The sequence below is a fragment of the Oncorhynchus kisutch genome, linkage group LG2 (assembly GCF_002021735.2).
Source record: "Oncorhynchus kisutch isolate 150728-3 linkage group LG2, Okis_V2, whole genome shotgun sequence".
Lineage (NCBI taxonomy): Eukaryota > Metazoa > Chordata > Actinopteri > Salmoniformes > Salmonidae > Oncorhynchus > Oncorhynchus kisutch.
The window spans coordinates 71,103,201-71,118,940 of record NC_034175.2 but is presented as its reverse complement, the minus strand read 5'-3'; the positions used below and the strand labels follow the sequence as shown (position 1 = coordinate 71,118,940).

At 42.8% G+C, this 15,740-nt stretch overlaps 1 protein-coding gene across 3 annotated transcripts in view; it reads left to right on the top strand.

Moving 5' to 3' along the window:
* The first annotated feature begins 1,477 nt into the window (after positions 1-1,477).
* LOC109905236 (tensin-1) overlaps positions 1,478-15,740 on the top strand; it is a 346,409-nt gene continuing 332,146 nt past the window's right edge. The window contains exon 1 of one of the 3 annotated variants that reach the window (XM_031801026.1): positions 1,478-1,921. In XM_031801026.1, coding sequence (XP_031656886.1) covers positions 1,820-1,921 — 102 coding nt within the window. In that variant the 5' untranslated portion in view covers positions 1,478-1,819. The remainder of the gene's footprint in view (positions 1,922-15,740) is intronic. The other 2 variants (XM_031801022.1, XM_031801028.1) reach the window with 2 other exon arrangements.

Here is a 15,740-nt window from a genome sequence, read left to right as displayed (position 1 = left end):
AACATCTCCATAACTCTCCCATCCCCAAACTCATCTGTGTGCGCTTCGGATCAGGTTGATGCCATGTGGGAATGTGCAGAATATTGTGTTGGATATCCATGGGAAGTTGATCAGAATCAGGTGGAGGGATATGCTCTGCTGGTCTCTGGGAGGATTGGGACGCATAAACGTGCAGAATTCGGTGTGTCCTGCAGTGTTCAGTAGGACACACTGTAGCAACATTCTTTGAAACAGAAAGCGAACATCTGTGTTCTTATTAGTCAAGTTCTGGTAGTACCTCCCTGTTTCATAATGTTTCAAAAACAAAATCCACCTACTGAACACGCCCCAGGTCCTGCGCAGAGAGAGCAAGATGATGGTGAGAGAAGGAGGACTCATAAAGCCGTGCAGGCCCAAGTCCGAAACCAACACATTCTTCTATAGCCCCCATCTGGCTGTGCAGTTCTCCAGCTCCACAGGGACTGTGTCCATGGCCCATTACACACGTGCCTCTTCGTGCATTGTGTGACCTCAGCCAAAGGCACTATGGGACCCCTACCATTTGCCTACGGGGTCATGACTTTGGTATTTTATTAGGATCCCCATTAGCTGTTGCAAAAACAGCAGCTACTCTTCCTGGGGTCCAACACAGAACATGAAACATAATACAGAATTACATAATACAGAACATTAATAGACAAGAACAGCTCAAGGACAGAACTACATACATTTTTTTTAAAGGCACACGCCTACATATCAATACATACACACAAACTATCTAGGCCCGATAGGGGAGAGGTGTTGTGCTGTGAGGTGTTGCTTTATCTGTTTTTTGAAACCAAGTTTGCTGTTTATTTGAGCAATATGAGATGGAAGGAAGTTCTATGCAATTAGGGCTCTATATAATACTGTACGCTTTCTCGAATTTGTTCTGGATTTAGGTAATGTCATGCTGACATCATTTTCTTCACACCCATCACCCATTACATATGTCATAGTTGACACCAGAGGAAAGACATGCTACCATGTTGAAGTAACCAAAGAAAAACTTGGCTGATCTTGGATTCATACACGTTTTCTTTGCTGGCTGTCTGCATGATGCACCAATCGCAGACCACGATTCTGTTGTCAAATCAGGAAAGAGCCATCAGCTCACAACCAACTACTTACTGTCATAGGTGCAGAACATAATGTGGCCCGTTGATTTTGGCTGACTGGTGGTCGTGTGTATCCCAAGGATGGCCTGGAGGATGTCTGCATTTTGTCTTCAATGTATTCTTTACATGTTTTTAAATTCCAATTTTAACATGTTTTTAATTTGCATAGTAATCTATCAATCAAACAGTCTATCTATTCAAATAAAGTTATGAAGTTACATTGATGCACAGAGAGAGAGAGAGAGAGAGAGAGAGAGAGAGAGAGAGAGAGAGAAAGAGCGAGCTGTAGCTAGTACTACTAGTACTACTAGTGCACAGTGCTCATAGTCATGTTTTTTATTTTTTCTTCACTTTCAAGCCTGCCTTTTCCTGAACAGCGGGAAAGCAGTTCGATGTGGGATTATGCATGGGGTTTAGTGGAAAACGGGAACAAAATTTGGTGCAAGACATGGAGTGTGAAATTTATAGTGACCTGTTTATAGAATGCGTAACCGTTTTATAAAAGTGCTAGTGATATCGCGTACTATTTGAATAATTTCATCAAATTAGCAGGAACACAGGAGCGCAGTTTTACCTGCTTGAGTAAAGGGCCTGTGAGAATTCACTATGCGGAGTGAAAAACGTAGCTCTGAAATATTACGCTTTTGAATGGGTCCACGCGACTCTGATCTGAAGTTGCCTGGATGGGATGCACAGTGAGTTTCATCTGTTGTGAAGACGACCTCCTACAGGATTCTCCTGACCAACATGACAAAAATAAAGAGAACAAGAAACTGTTGAAAAAGGTAGGACACATCACCCATTCCCATAATTAACACACCATCTTTTCATTGATAGCGCAGAAAAGTGGGCACGGAAAATGGCACGTTTTTAATTTGACAATGTATTTTATGGGGCAGGGGGTCTATTCCTATTAGTCTAACTCTTTCATTCACACAATACAAGGTGGCCAACCATGCATTTTTTTTTGTGAATTAATATTTATCTCTTTTCAGTGGCGATTTTAGCATGTACATCTTGATGGGGCAAAGAAAAAAAAGTGGGGTACATGCCAGCAAAGCCACTACACAACACAACACCAAACAATACATTATTTGCACTATAAAGGCGACAAACAACAGCAGTCCCAACATCTTACCACTGCTACACCTGGCTATCAGTGGAGCCTTGCCTGGCAGCGAAACAGTTCATTCAGCCTCATTTACTACCTTAAAAAAAACATAGCTGATATGGCTGACTTGCTTTCATAAATGTGGTTTCTACTGACAATTGAGATGTACAAACTATGGCATAAGGGGACGACAAGCGGATAAGAGGCAATCCGTAATTTCGATTAAGACATTAATGAGCGAGCTAGGACGAATGTAGTCAATATAACTATTTGTTCAGCACTTTTGAAATGTACAGCGACAGAATTCCGAACATGGACCGTTCTTACAGTGTTCTCCCTGTACACCAAGCCAGAACCATAGGATAAATATAGGGGGCATATAAGCAGACAATGAAAGCTCTTACAAAATTTGATGATTTACTGTCTCGAAAACATTTTATAATGTAGGTTACATGTGCACGATCAAGTCAGAACAGTGGGCGAAATTAAGAGGGGAAAATAGACCAAATTATTAGGGTGAGGCACATGGGCAACAGCTTAATACACAACATACACTTAGTATTACTTTCTTAGCTACAGTAACATATCTCCCTGGCATATTACATAGTTTATGCAGCAACATACAATACATTTTTGGACTGAAATTGCTGTCCTGTGCTCACTTGAACAGGAAGTTGACACGGCGTTCCTTCGTGTCCAAATTTTGGCATTATACTTTGTCATCAAAGTCTGACATTTTCTGGACTTATGGTGTTTTCAAGACAACTGGGAACTTGTTTAGCCAGTTGGAGCTCCTTTTTGCCCAAGTTCCCAGTTGTCTTGAACTCATTGAAGTCAGATTTCCTAGTTCCAAGTTAACAGTTGTTTTGATCACGGCATAAATCATGATTGACAGCATGGCCAATGTTGAATGATTATAATATTAAGCTTGGAAAAGAGCCTTAAACCCTCAATTTGGACCATACACCCACTCCACTGAATAGGAGGCTAGGGATTACTTTGCCATGCTTGCAGTTAGCCACTGATGCCTTCCAAACCACTAATTGTTGAATTTGCGATTTCCAACTTGTCGTGTAATGTTTATGTCCAATGACCGATGAGCACCGATACGTTTTATCTCTAATTTCTTTTCATTTGACAAGGATTAATAAGGATTTGTGGGTAGATTGTTGACTTGATTCATGATGATGACTGCTAGCTAAGATTTTGAAAGTATGTTATTAACATCAGTCCAATCAAAGCTACTGATATAACGTGATTTGATGTCATTTTATCTGTGGCCAATGACCTTGAGCCTTCTTGGATGGGCACTTTAATGTAACTCTATGGCAGCACCCAAGGGGCTTGAATTTCTGAGCACTATCCTTCAATTTGGCAGAGATGTAGTGTCCCCATGAGTGACAGAACACTGAGCCAATCACGGCGCAACTAGAGAACATTAGCAACCCCTACCCTCCATATTTTCCGCTGGCTGCCCCACCATCACAGAAAGCACTGAGCTAGGCTGAAACACCTGCATTTTGGAGCTTCCTTACTCAACAAAGCAAAAATGGAGACTCAAAGTATTATTCTTTTTTTTTCTTTACATTGTTTGCAAACTGATCTGTAACACTTATTAATTAATGCCAAAATAACATGCAAAACAAGAAACCCTTGATTTTCGTCTGGTTTTTTTGCAAAAAAATGTGGGGCTCAAAACAAGTGGGGCTCTGCCAGTTCGAAATTGTGTTTAGATATATTTAACCGGTTGAGAGTTTGTCACCCTTGGTGAACATAACTCAGAGAAAATAGATATCACATGTGGCTTTACACAAGGTTCAATTTTGGGTCCGGTACTGTCCAGTTAATTACCAAAAGTGTGTGGACACCGGCTCATCGAATATCTCACTGCAAAATCATGTACATTAATATGGAGTTGGTCCCCCCTTTGCTGTTATAACAGCCTCCACTCTTCTGGGAAGGCTTTCCTTTAGATGTTGGAACATTGTTGCGGAGACTTGCTTCCATTCAGACACAAGATTATTAGTGAGGTCAGGCACTGATATTGGGCAATTACATCTGTCTCGCAGTCAGCGTTCCAAATCATCACTAAGGTGTTATGATGGGATTGAGGTCAGGGCTCAGAGCAGACCAGTCAAGTTCTTCCACACCGATATCGATAAACCATTTCTGTATGAACCTCGATTTGTGCACAGGGGCATTGTCATGCTGCAACAGGAAAGGGCCTTCCCCATACTGTTGCCACCAAGTTGGAAGCACAGAATTGTCTAGAATGTCATTGTATGTCATAGCATTAAGATTTCCCTTCACTGGAACCAAGGGGCCCGAACCATGAAAAACAGCCACAGATCATTATTCTGCTTCCACCAAACTTTACAGTTGGCACTATGCATTGGGGCAGGTAGCGTTCTTCTGCCATCCCCCAAACCCAGATTCGTCCGTCGGACTGCCAGATGGTGAAGCGCGATTCATCACTCCAGAGAACGCGTTTCCACTGCACCAGAGTCCAAAGTAGGCAATCTTTACACCACTCCAGCCGACACTTGGCATTGCGCATGGTGATTTTAGGCTTGTGTGTGGCTGCTCGGCCATGGAAACCCATTTCATAAAGCTCCTGACGAACAGTTCTTGTGCTGATGTTGCTTCCAGAAAAAGTTTGGAACTCGGTAGTGAGTGATGTAACCGAGCTATAGTACGCGCTTCAGCACTCAATGGCATCGTTCTGTGAGCTTGTATGACCTACCACTTTGTGGCTGAGTAGTTGTTGCTCCTAGACATTTCAACTTCACAATACCAGCACTTTGAGTTGATCGCGACAGCTCTAGCATGGCAGATATTTGAAGAACTGACTTGTTGGACAGGTTGCTATCCTATAACAGTGTCACGGTGAAAGTCACTGAGCTCTTCAGTAAGGCCATTCTACTGCCAATGTTTGTCTATGGAGATTGCATGTCGGAGTGCACACCTCCAAACTGGGAAATGGCTATTTGACTAAGGAGAGTGATGAAGTGCTGCATCAAATTACCTGGCCTCCACAATCACCTGACCTCAACCCAATTGAGATGGTTTGGGATGAGTTGGACAGCAGAGTAAAGGAAAAGCAGCTAACAAGTGCTCAGCATATGTGGGAACTCCTACAAGACTGTTGGAAAAGCATTCCTCATGAAGCTGGTTGAAAGAATGCCAAAGGGTGGCTACTTTGAAGAATCTCAAATATAAAATATATTTTGATTTGTGTAACACTTTTTCGGTTACTACATGATTCCATGTGTATTATTTCATAGTTTCGATGTATTCACTATTATTCTACAGTGTAGAAAATAGTGAAAATAAAGAAAAAACCTTGATAAAGAATTAATGAAAAACCTTTGAATGAATCGGTGTGTCCAAAATTTTGACTGGTACTGTATACTGTATTAGAGTGAGCCATTTCAAGAATCCAGTATTTAAATACATATGCCGTGTGTATGAACACGGTTATTAAAATAAAATTTGCATTAGTAGAAATATTAGAATAAATGATTTTAGGGATACAGTATTTAAATGCACAGTTTTTCAAACTTATGGGTGATTCACGATATACTGTACTGTTCTGTAAAAAACATTTGTTGAACATTTAAAGGTCAAATACACTGCATTTAAAACAGTCAATAATCTAATGAATATAGAGCTTTTAAAAATATACCTGAATATATGCCTTCCACAACCAAGACTTACTAATAATTAAATTATTTTTTATCAATATAGTTATACCTTCTTTTTTTGTTGTTGCAATAATCACTGATCTGGCTTTCAAGTCTGTCTATAAAAATTCCCTACTTTGTTACAAATTTAACCAGAACCATGCGTAATGCACATTCACTAATAATGTAGCAGGCATTACTGAGCATTCAGTTTCCAGAATGAATGTTAATTGGTACATCCATTTAAGTAGTGTCTGCTTTTGCTCTAAATTTGAGAAGTTGAAACTTAAACAGGGTATGGTTCGAAAGGTTAACTTCTCCTCTATTACAGTAAAATAATGTCTCAATGTGTTTCAGATTACATATGAACGATTCTGTTGGACCAAACCTCAAATGCAAATAGCGAGTTGAAACCATTTGTCAGCAAGGAAAAGGGATCTCTCATCTTTGTTGTTGTACGTGGTTGAGGGAGGGGCTTGGGAGAAAGAGGCGAAGCGAGAGGTTTCACTCATAAAATCTGTCCAAAATACACCCAATTTGTTTATGCGCTTATTTTGAACTGAACCTTGTCACCTGCCTTCCCACCTTTGGGACAACGACTTCCTTTGTTAGGGCAGAGACATGAGCATCTCGTCATTATATACAGATCTCTGGTGTAAGTGGGAAGGTGCACAGCACAGAGGAGCGACGGAGACGAGATATAATGAGAACAAGCTGCACACAGAACGTCGAGGTTAAAATGTTGATAAAGTATTATTTCTTCACATTATATGCGCACAAGGCAGTAGACAACGTGCAAATGTTAATTCCATCATGAAATGAGCGGGAAGACACGGTTTTCAAAAAGGAACTGCTGATGGAAGTAGTTTCCTATGACAGAGTTAGAAATGTATATCTGTTAGAAATGTAAATCTGTTAGAAATGTATCAAGAGAGGAGATCTAATAGGCTACTTTGAAGCAAGGTAAGACATGCCTCAGAAAACATTCAGGTTTCTAACAATTAAGTATATGTTTTCAATATACATACTGCCTCCAGCTCATTGCAAAGTGGTGTGTGACGAGTTGATGACGAGTTGATGAAGCCTGCCATCCGTTACCGTCTGATACTTCAAAACAACTGGGAACTTGGACATCTCTGACTTCCGACTTCAGTGCTTTCCAGACAACTAGGGGGAAAAAAAGAATGAGCTACGACTGAAAAATAGTTCTGAATGGTCATCCAACTCGGGAACTCTGGTCTCTTTCCAGAGCTCTGACTTTACAACCTGTAGATCACTGTCATGACCTCGTATTCTTCTGAGTTTTCCAGTTGTCTTTAAATTACGGCTAAGGCGCTGTCAGACATATTCTCGACTCAAAGGCTCTCTATCTGTATGCTGTAGGCGTGTGATAAACAGGATATATAAGGAATATACATACTGTACACACACGCCTATTTAATTACACTAGAATGATGCATATGAACCTATAGACCGATAAGCATGACCAGTCAAATGTATTTCAAACGACTGATATTTCCATCAATGAATTGGCCAAAAAGTATTATTTCACAATGGGATTTTTTTTCTCCATCTTCTACACAGACACACTGCTCTTACTACCACTCTAATTAATCAGAGACCGACGGCACTTATCCTAATCCTCAGAACAAATGGCCTTCATCAGGTGGGAATACATCAGAGCAGAGGAAGGAGAGAAATATTCAGGACACGGGGGAATTTGGGGGATTTACAGAGAGCCCGAGGGAGAGACCACAAGTAACCTACAGGGGCAGAGGGAGAGACCACTACTAACCTACAGGGGCAGAGGGAGAGACCACTACTAACCTACAGGGGGCAGAGGGAGAGACCACTACTAACCTACAGGGGGCAGAGGGAGTGACAACAATTAACCTACAGGGGGCAGAGGGAGAGACCACTACTAACCTACAGGGGGCAAAGGGAGAGACCACTACTAACCTACAGGGGGCAGAGGGAGAGACCACTACTAACCTACAGGGAGCAGAGGGAGAGACCACTACTAACCTAGAGGGGGCAGAGGGAGTGACAACAATGAACCTACAGGGGGCAGAGGGAGAGACCACTACTAACCTACAGGGGGCAGAGGGAGAGACCACTACTAACCTACAGGGGGCAGAGGGAGAGACCACTACTAACCTACAGGGGACAGAGGGAGAGACCACAACTAACTTACAGGGGCAGAGGGCCACAACTAACTTACAGAGGACAGAGGGAGAGACCACAACTAACTTACAGGGGACAGAGGGAGAGACCACAACTAACTTGCAGGGGACAGAAGTATCATAGATTTCAATATGCTCACTAAAAAGGCTATTTTGAGTTTGAGCAATGCAAAAACTGACAGCAGCTCTTTTCAGAATCTTAAATTGACCTTTTGGCACAGACAAGGGTCTTGTAGCGGAAGAAAGAAAACAGTGCTTGGAATACCTGTCATGACTCGTGACTCTGTAAAGCAGCGCAAGCCTCATGGCCCTGTTGACTTGCAGCATCTAGTCTACCCTACACTGTCTGGTGCGGCGCACACAGATGCCCCCATCAAAAGCTGCGAAGACTGTGCTTCCCAACATTCTCTTGTGTAACATGTGATCCTGAGGACACAAGGTAGATGACCTTTATTCTGTGACACAGGCTAACGAGACTGACATTGTAGCTGTTGACCGAGTCTTGGTAAAGGAAGATGTCCCAGACTCAATAGTCAGTCTTTAAGGCTGTAGTCTGCATAGAAAGGACAGAGTAACCTCATGTGGTTAGGTTGTAGCCATGCATAATGCACAGCATCCATCACAAGTTTTACTGGACCTTGAGGACGATGGCTTTGAATGTTTGTGGACTTGACTGAGACCATCTCTCCTACCACGTACGTCTGCTGTCCTCTATAACCCTGCCAAAATGTTCTAAGGAGGCCCAATCTGACTCCCAGGTCCTGGAATATCCCCCAAAATGCCTGAGTACTATTCAACACAGATATAGTCGTTAAGGTATGTGATTCTTGGTTATACTAACACCCTGAAACACGGTCCATTATGCACTCCGTTTGGACTAAAACAAGTGGTGTCAAAACCAGCTAGAGGCTCCAATCAACTTCAGTCCATCACCAGCCCACCTGCCACCGATTGGTTGTTCTGACCATCAAACCATATTCTGTTCAGCTGGCCTATGGCCAAACACACCATCAAGATCAGTGTTCAGACTGCGCTGCACCCCTGAATCTAAGAGGCTCTTAGTTCTCCAACTCAACATAGAAGATTCCAGTGCAGTGTATCAAGCTAAAGTTGACATCAACCAGGCCATTGGAAGGAGCAACATCACAACACCTGATAAGCCATAGATGACTCTTCAAATAAAGGAGCTCATTGTCGATAGGCAGAGAGCTTTCCAATCAGAGGACAACCGTGAGTACAAGGGACTGCTCCGAAGTGACATGTCTCATCCAATATGCTAAGAAAAGATACTATGAGGATGAAGTCTCTCATCTCAGGACCAAGGACAGTAAAAACTGGTTAAAGTCCAGTAAAAAGCTAATGTGAGCTGCAGAAGAGTGAGTGGGAGAGTTGACACAAAGACAGAAGAGGAGTGTGAAACCCTGAGTCTTCACTTGTCTTCTGTGTGGAAGGACGTCACATGCAACATCCCAAGCTCGGCGGTTGAAAACAGAATCTTGGAAAACTTCATTACTGAAACCTACAGTAATGGACAGGTCAAGATGCTTCTTTTCAAGGTGAGGAAACGAGCTGGTAAAGACTGCATCCCTGGCTGGATTCTCAAGAGATACAGGTACATTGAGGAGCTTGCCTCTGTTTTGATCGGCTTGTTCAATGCTTGCCTAGAAATTGGACATTTCCCCTCCTAGTGGAAAGACTCACTAGTCTGGGAAGTACCCAAGAAAGTCACAGTTCCCTTAGGACTATCGTTAGATCAGTGCCCTCAGGACTATAGTCGGATCAGTACCCTCAGGACTGTCGTTAGATCAGTTCCCTCAGGACTATCGTCAGATCAGTCCCTCAGGACTGTCGTTAGATCAGTTCCCTCAGGACTATCGTCAGATCAGTTCCCTCAGGACTGTCGTTAGATCAGTTCCCTCAGGACTATCGTCAGATCAGTTCCCTCAGGACTATCGTCAGATCAGTTCCCTCAGGACTATCATCAGATCAGTTCCCTCAGGACTATCGTCAGATCAGTTCCCTCAGGACTATCGTCAGATCAGTTCCCTCAGGGCTATCGTCAGATCAGTTCCCTCAGGGCTATCGTCAGATCAGTTCCCTCAGGACTATCACCAGATCAGTTCCCTCAGGACTATCGTCAGATCAGTTCCCTCAGGACTATCGTCAGATCAGTTCCCTCAGGACTATCATCAGATCAGTTCCCTCAGGACTATCGTCAGATCAGTTCCCTCAGGACTATCATCAGATCAGTTCCCTCAGGACTATCGTCAGATCAGTTCCCTCAGGACTATCATCAGATCAGTTCCCTCAGGACTATCGTCAGATCAGTTCCCTCAGGACTATCGTCAGATCAGTTCCCTCAGGGCTATCATCAGATCTCCTTTCTGAGCTGTGTTGGCAAGGTCTATAAAGGAATTCTGAAGGACCTACTACTACAGGAAACTGAGTCTGCAATTTGTAGTTTGCAGCATGGTTTCATGAAAAGCAGATGGACTGTGACAGCCTTGATGCCCGTGGCACAAAGCTGGCAGATTTCTGTCCACGCAAATTTGATGTCGACCCCACCTTCATTGATTTCACACAGGCCCTTGACACTATCTACAATGGACAATTTCTACACTCTCTAAGCAGACTAGGCACTCCGAAAGCACATCTGTCTCTCAATCCACAGCTATCTTTTAAAAGAGACGGAATTCACCCTAACCACAATGGTTCCAGGATTATTTTCAGCAAAATTGCAAACTGTTTTAGAGCCTGACAGGGTCTGGTAGTGCTCCAGTCCTCCCTTACCGAATAAGCGACAGAGGCCTTGGAAAGCATATCAGCTCCTGTAGAAATGTCACTATGGTTAGCATGAGTAACCTAATTTATGTTCCTCTAGCTCTGCCTTCTAGTGAGTTTATACAAACTGTCATATCCTACCATTCTGATTCTGATTGGAGACTGTCAGAAAACGTGGTTGTAACGTTAATACGTAATTTGGCTGTTATTACGTTGTTATTACGCTGTTATTACGTTGTTATTACGTTGGTTACCTGGAAACAGATGCCCAAGGGGCAGAATGGCCCACACTCATTGAATATGGCACTTTTAGGCCTCCCGGGTTGCGCAGTGGTCTAAGGCACTGCATCGCAGTGTTAACTGTGCCACCAGAGATTCTGGGTGGCACAATGTCGCAGCCGGCCGCGACCGGGAGGCCCATGTGGCGGTGCACAATTGGCCCAGCGTCATCCGGGTTAGGGAGGGTTTGGCCTGCAGGGATATCCTTGTCTTATTGCGCACTAGCGACTCCTGTGGCGGGCCGGGCGCAGTGCATGCTGACCACATCACAAGGTGTACAGTGTTTCCTCCGACACATTGGTGCGGCTGGCTTCCGGGATGGATGGGGATTGTGTCAAGAAGCAGTGCGGCTTGGTTGGGATGTGTTTCGGAGGACACGTGGCTCTCGACCTTCGCCTCTCCCGAGTCCGTACGGGAGTTGCAGCGATGAGACATGACTGTAACTACTACCAATTGGATACCACGAAATTGGGAAGAATAAAGGGGTAAATAATACATAAAAAGAACATGGCACTGTTAAATAATTAGTAAAACCTTTGTGAATGACCTCATTACTGAGCGCAAAGTTGATTGCATGTTTCTCACTGAAACATGGCAGTCTTCAGACTGTAGTGCCGCTCTTATTAAAGCTTTAGTCCGAGGGGTAGGCTTTTCATACACTATCAGAAAAGAGAAAAGGGTTGGGGGGGACATCTCTAAGGACATTTAATTTGGCGACATAGGGTCTTTTGAGCATCATGCTATACTGTTTAAATGTCAGCCCTCAGTGCTGGCCCTGTATAGGCCACCAAAGCTCTGCCCCACTGTCTTTACTGATCCTTCTGTACTAATGTCCATGAGAACTATGATAAAATCATTGTGTGTGCGATCTTTATATTCATGTTGACAAAGAGGCTGACTCCGAGGACATAGAATTTATGGATCTTTTGAGCTCTATGGACTTTATCCAACATGTTACTGGGCCCACCCATAACCGCGGCCATACTCTGGACCTGGTTATTACCAAGGGGAATTCTACTGGGCCCACCCATAACCGCGGCCATACTCTGGACCTGGTTATTACCAAGGGGCTTTCTACTAGGCTCACCCATAACCGCGGCCATACTCTGGACCTGGTTATTACCAAGGGGAATTCTATTGGACCTGGTTATTACCAAGGGGAATTCTACTAGGCCCACCCATAACCGCGGCCATCCTCTGGACCTGGTTATTACCAAGGGGAATTCTACTGGGCCCACCCATAACCGCGGCCATACTCTGGACCTGGTTATTACCAAGGGGAATTCTACTGGGCCCACCCATAACCACAGCCATACTCTGGACCTGGTTATTACCAAGGGGAATTCTACTGGGCCCACCCATAACCACAGCCATACTCTGGACCTGGTTATTACCAAGGGGAATTCTACTGGGCCCACCCATAACTACAGCCATACTCTGGACCTGGTTATTACCAAGGGGAATTCTATTGACATATCCTCTATTGGTGATGTAGCTTTATCTGATCACCACTCTGGTGATTTTACTACGTAGTTGCCCATATGTCAGGGTAATACTGAATACATTATTAAGAAACACTATCCTACCTCTGAAGTTGCTACAGAGTTTATTGAGTGTATGAACAATACTCCACCATTTATTCTGCCTTTCTCTTGTGATGACTTAGTTGAGAACTTTAATAGCAAATTAAGGGCAACCATTGATGCCATAGATCCAGTACGATTGAAAAAAGCCACATCCAAACAGAGAGCCCCTTGGGTGAGTGAGGAAACTAATCAATTAAAGATAAATTGCAGAAAGGCAGAGTGGAAGTGGAGAAAGTTTCAGGTACATTATGATATTCTAAGAGAGCATCTTGGCATACAGTGCATTCGGAAAGTATTCAGACCCCTTGACTTTTTCCACATTTTGTTACGTTACAGCCTTATTCTCAAATGCATTAAATATATTTTTTCCATCATCAATCTACACACAATACCCCATAATGAAAAAGCAAAAAATATAATTTTGTTGACATTTTTGCAAAAGAAACGCTGCAGAGATGGTTGTCCTTCTGGAAGGTTCTGCAATCTCCACAGAGGAACTATGGAGCTCTGTCAGAGTGACCATCGGGTTCTTGGTCACCTCCTGACCAAGGCCCTTCTCCCCCGATTGCTCAGTTTGTGCCTCGACACAATCCTGTCTCTGAGCTCCACGGATAATTCTTTCGACCCCATGGCTTGGTTTGTCAGCTGTGGGACCTTTCCAAATCATGTTCAATTAATTTAATTTACCACAGGTGAACTCCAGTTAAGTTGTAGAAACATCTCTACAATGATCAATGGAAACAGGATTCACCTGAGCTCAATTTCAAATCTCATAGCAAAGGGTCTGAAAAGTTATGTAAATAAGGTATTTCATGTTTTTATTGTTAATACATTTGCAAACATTTCTAAAAACCTGTTTTTGCTTTGTCATTATGGAATATTGTGTATAGATTGTTGAGGATAAGCTTTTATTTAATACATTTTAGAATAAGGTTGTAATGTAGCAAAATGTGTAAAAAGTCAAGGGGTCTGAATACTTTCCGGATGCATTGTATCTAAGAAGGCAAAATGCCAGACTGGCTCATTTCTAACTTGGTCACTAATAATCAGAATAATTTGAGAGTGCTCTTCTCGACCATGGATGGCCTGATAAATGCTCTAGTCTACGATACCACATAAGGCACTATGGAGTTATTTGCCCTGGAAAGTTACGTGCTCAGGAAACTGACATCACACCTTAAGCCTTTTACCGGCCTTCTCAATCCTATCCCCACTACCTTCTTGAAAATTGTTTTTAATTGCATATTTGAAGAAGTTCCATCTATTGTTAGTCACTCCCGTTACACGGGCACTTTCCCCACTGCCTTAGAAACCACTATTGTTAAACCCCTTCTGAAGAAAAGTTATCTAGATTCTTCAGTTTTTTAGCAATTTTCAACCTTCCATTCTTAAGCAAAATTCTGCGGAAATTGGTTTTCAAAAAGCAACATTATTTAAGTGCCAACAGTACTTTTAAATAATTCCAATCTGGTTTTCTTGCCCACCACAGCACAGAGACAGCCTTAGTTAAAGTGGTAAATTATCTTAGAGCCAACACAGATGCCAGACAGCTCTCTGTCCTTTTATCTTGGATTTAAGTGCTGCATTCGACACTGTTGACCATAATGTCCTGCTGGACAGACTGGAGAGATGGCTTGGCCTCTACAGTCCAGTTCTAAATTGGTTCAGGACCTATTTAACCGGTCTAAAGTTTTGTCACCCTTGGTGAACACAACTCAGAGAAAGTAGATATCACGTGGTGTTCCACAAGGATTTATTTTGGGTCCGATGCTATTCAGTTTACACTGTACAGTAGGAGTCGGATGAAGAAACCTGTGCCATTGCCGAAAGTGTTCAGTATCGTTGCCCCTTACCATTAAGCCCTATCTCCTCCCATAGATGTCTGCTATCATTCAACATTGCAGACGTGTTTTGTTCCCTGGTGAATGCTGTGTTATTTTTAGATATCTTTTTCAGACACTAGCCCCACCTCAACATGCACAGATGCAGGCATGAACACACTCCTTTCACTGCCAGTAGCTTACCAATTGTTTTTGGCTTTCTTTGGCTCAGTTGTTTTCTTGCCTGTCTACTGTCATAACATGGTTAAGCTGAGGTTGCCTGACTCAAATACCTGTCATGCATCAAACAAATGGGTGCAAAAATCTATTGGTTGTTGCTGATCCGAGTTACGACAATGTGAGAAGTGACAATAACCCACATGTTGATGTGTTTCCCGTTAGCTCTTGTTAACCACAAGTTCAGCACTGCAGAAAGAAAGGGTGAGAGACAGAATAATGGAAGGATAACTAACCCCTCCTCCCACCTCCACCTTGTGTGGAGTGCTTTGTGCTGAGTGGTTCTATAGAAGGCTGATGTTGTGTAATGCCACCAAACACCTGGACCTCATGGAGGGCACGTCTCTCCAAAGAGAGGGAAAACAACCGGTTGCACAATATCTGGACTAGGAGAAAAGGCGGGTGGATTTGATAGCTTACAGGGGGCCTTTTGAAGCATCGACGTGAAAGGATTTGCTACCCTGGAACATAGAATCAAGGAGTTGCCAACAGTGGCTAAAGTTTGAAGACAGTGGATAGAAAGGGGGAAAGATAAAAATCTGTGTTTCGGTGATCAACACATTAATTACTAGTGGATTGTGCCAATAATTGTGCCCATAAATGCATATTTTTTAAGTTGTGGGACGATAGCGTGGAATTTTAAGGTACAAAGACCTTGAATTATTTGAATTTTAAGGTCAATGATTCAAAGCACCTTTGAAGGGACAGTTCATCTACTGTTCATCAGTTCTTGTGCAATGGGTACCTAAAGTAGTCCATAGACCTTCAAGGGTTTTTCTTTATTTGACTATGTTCTACATTGTAGAATAATAGTGATGAAATCAAAACTATGAAATAACACATATTGAATCATGTAGTAACCAAAAATTAAAAAAAATAATTGAAATATATTTTTGATTTTTGATTCTTCAAAGTAGCCACCCT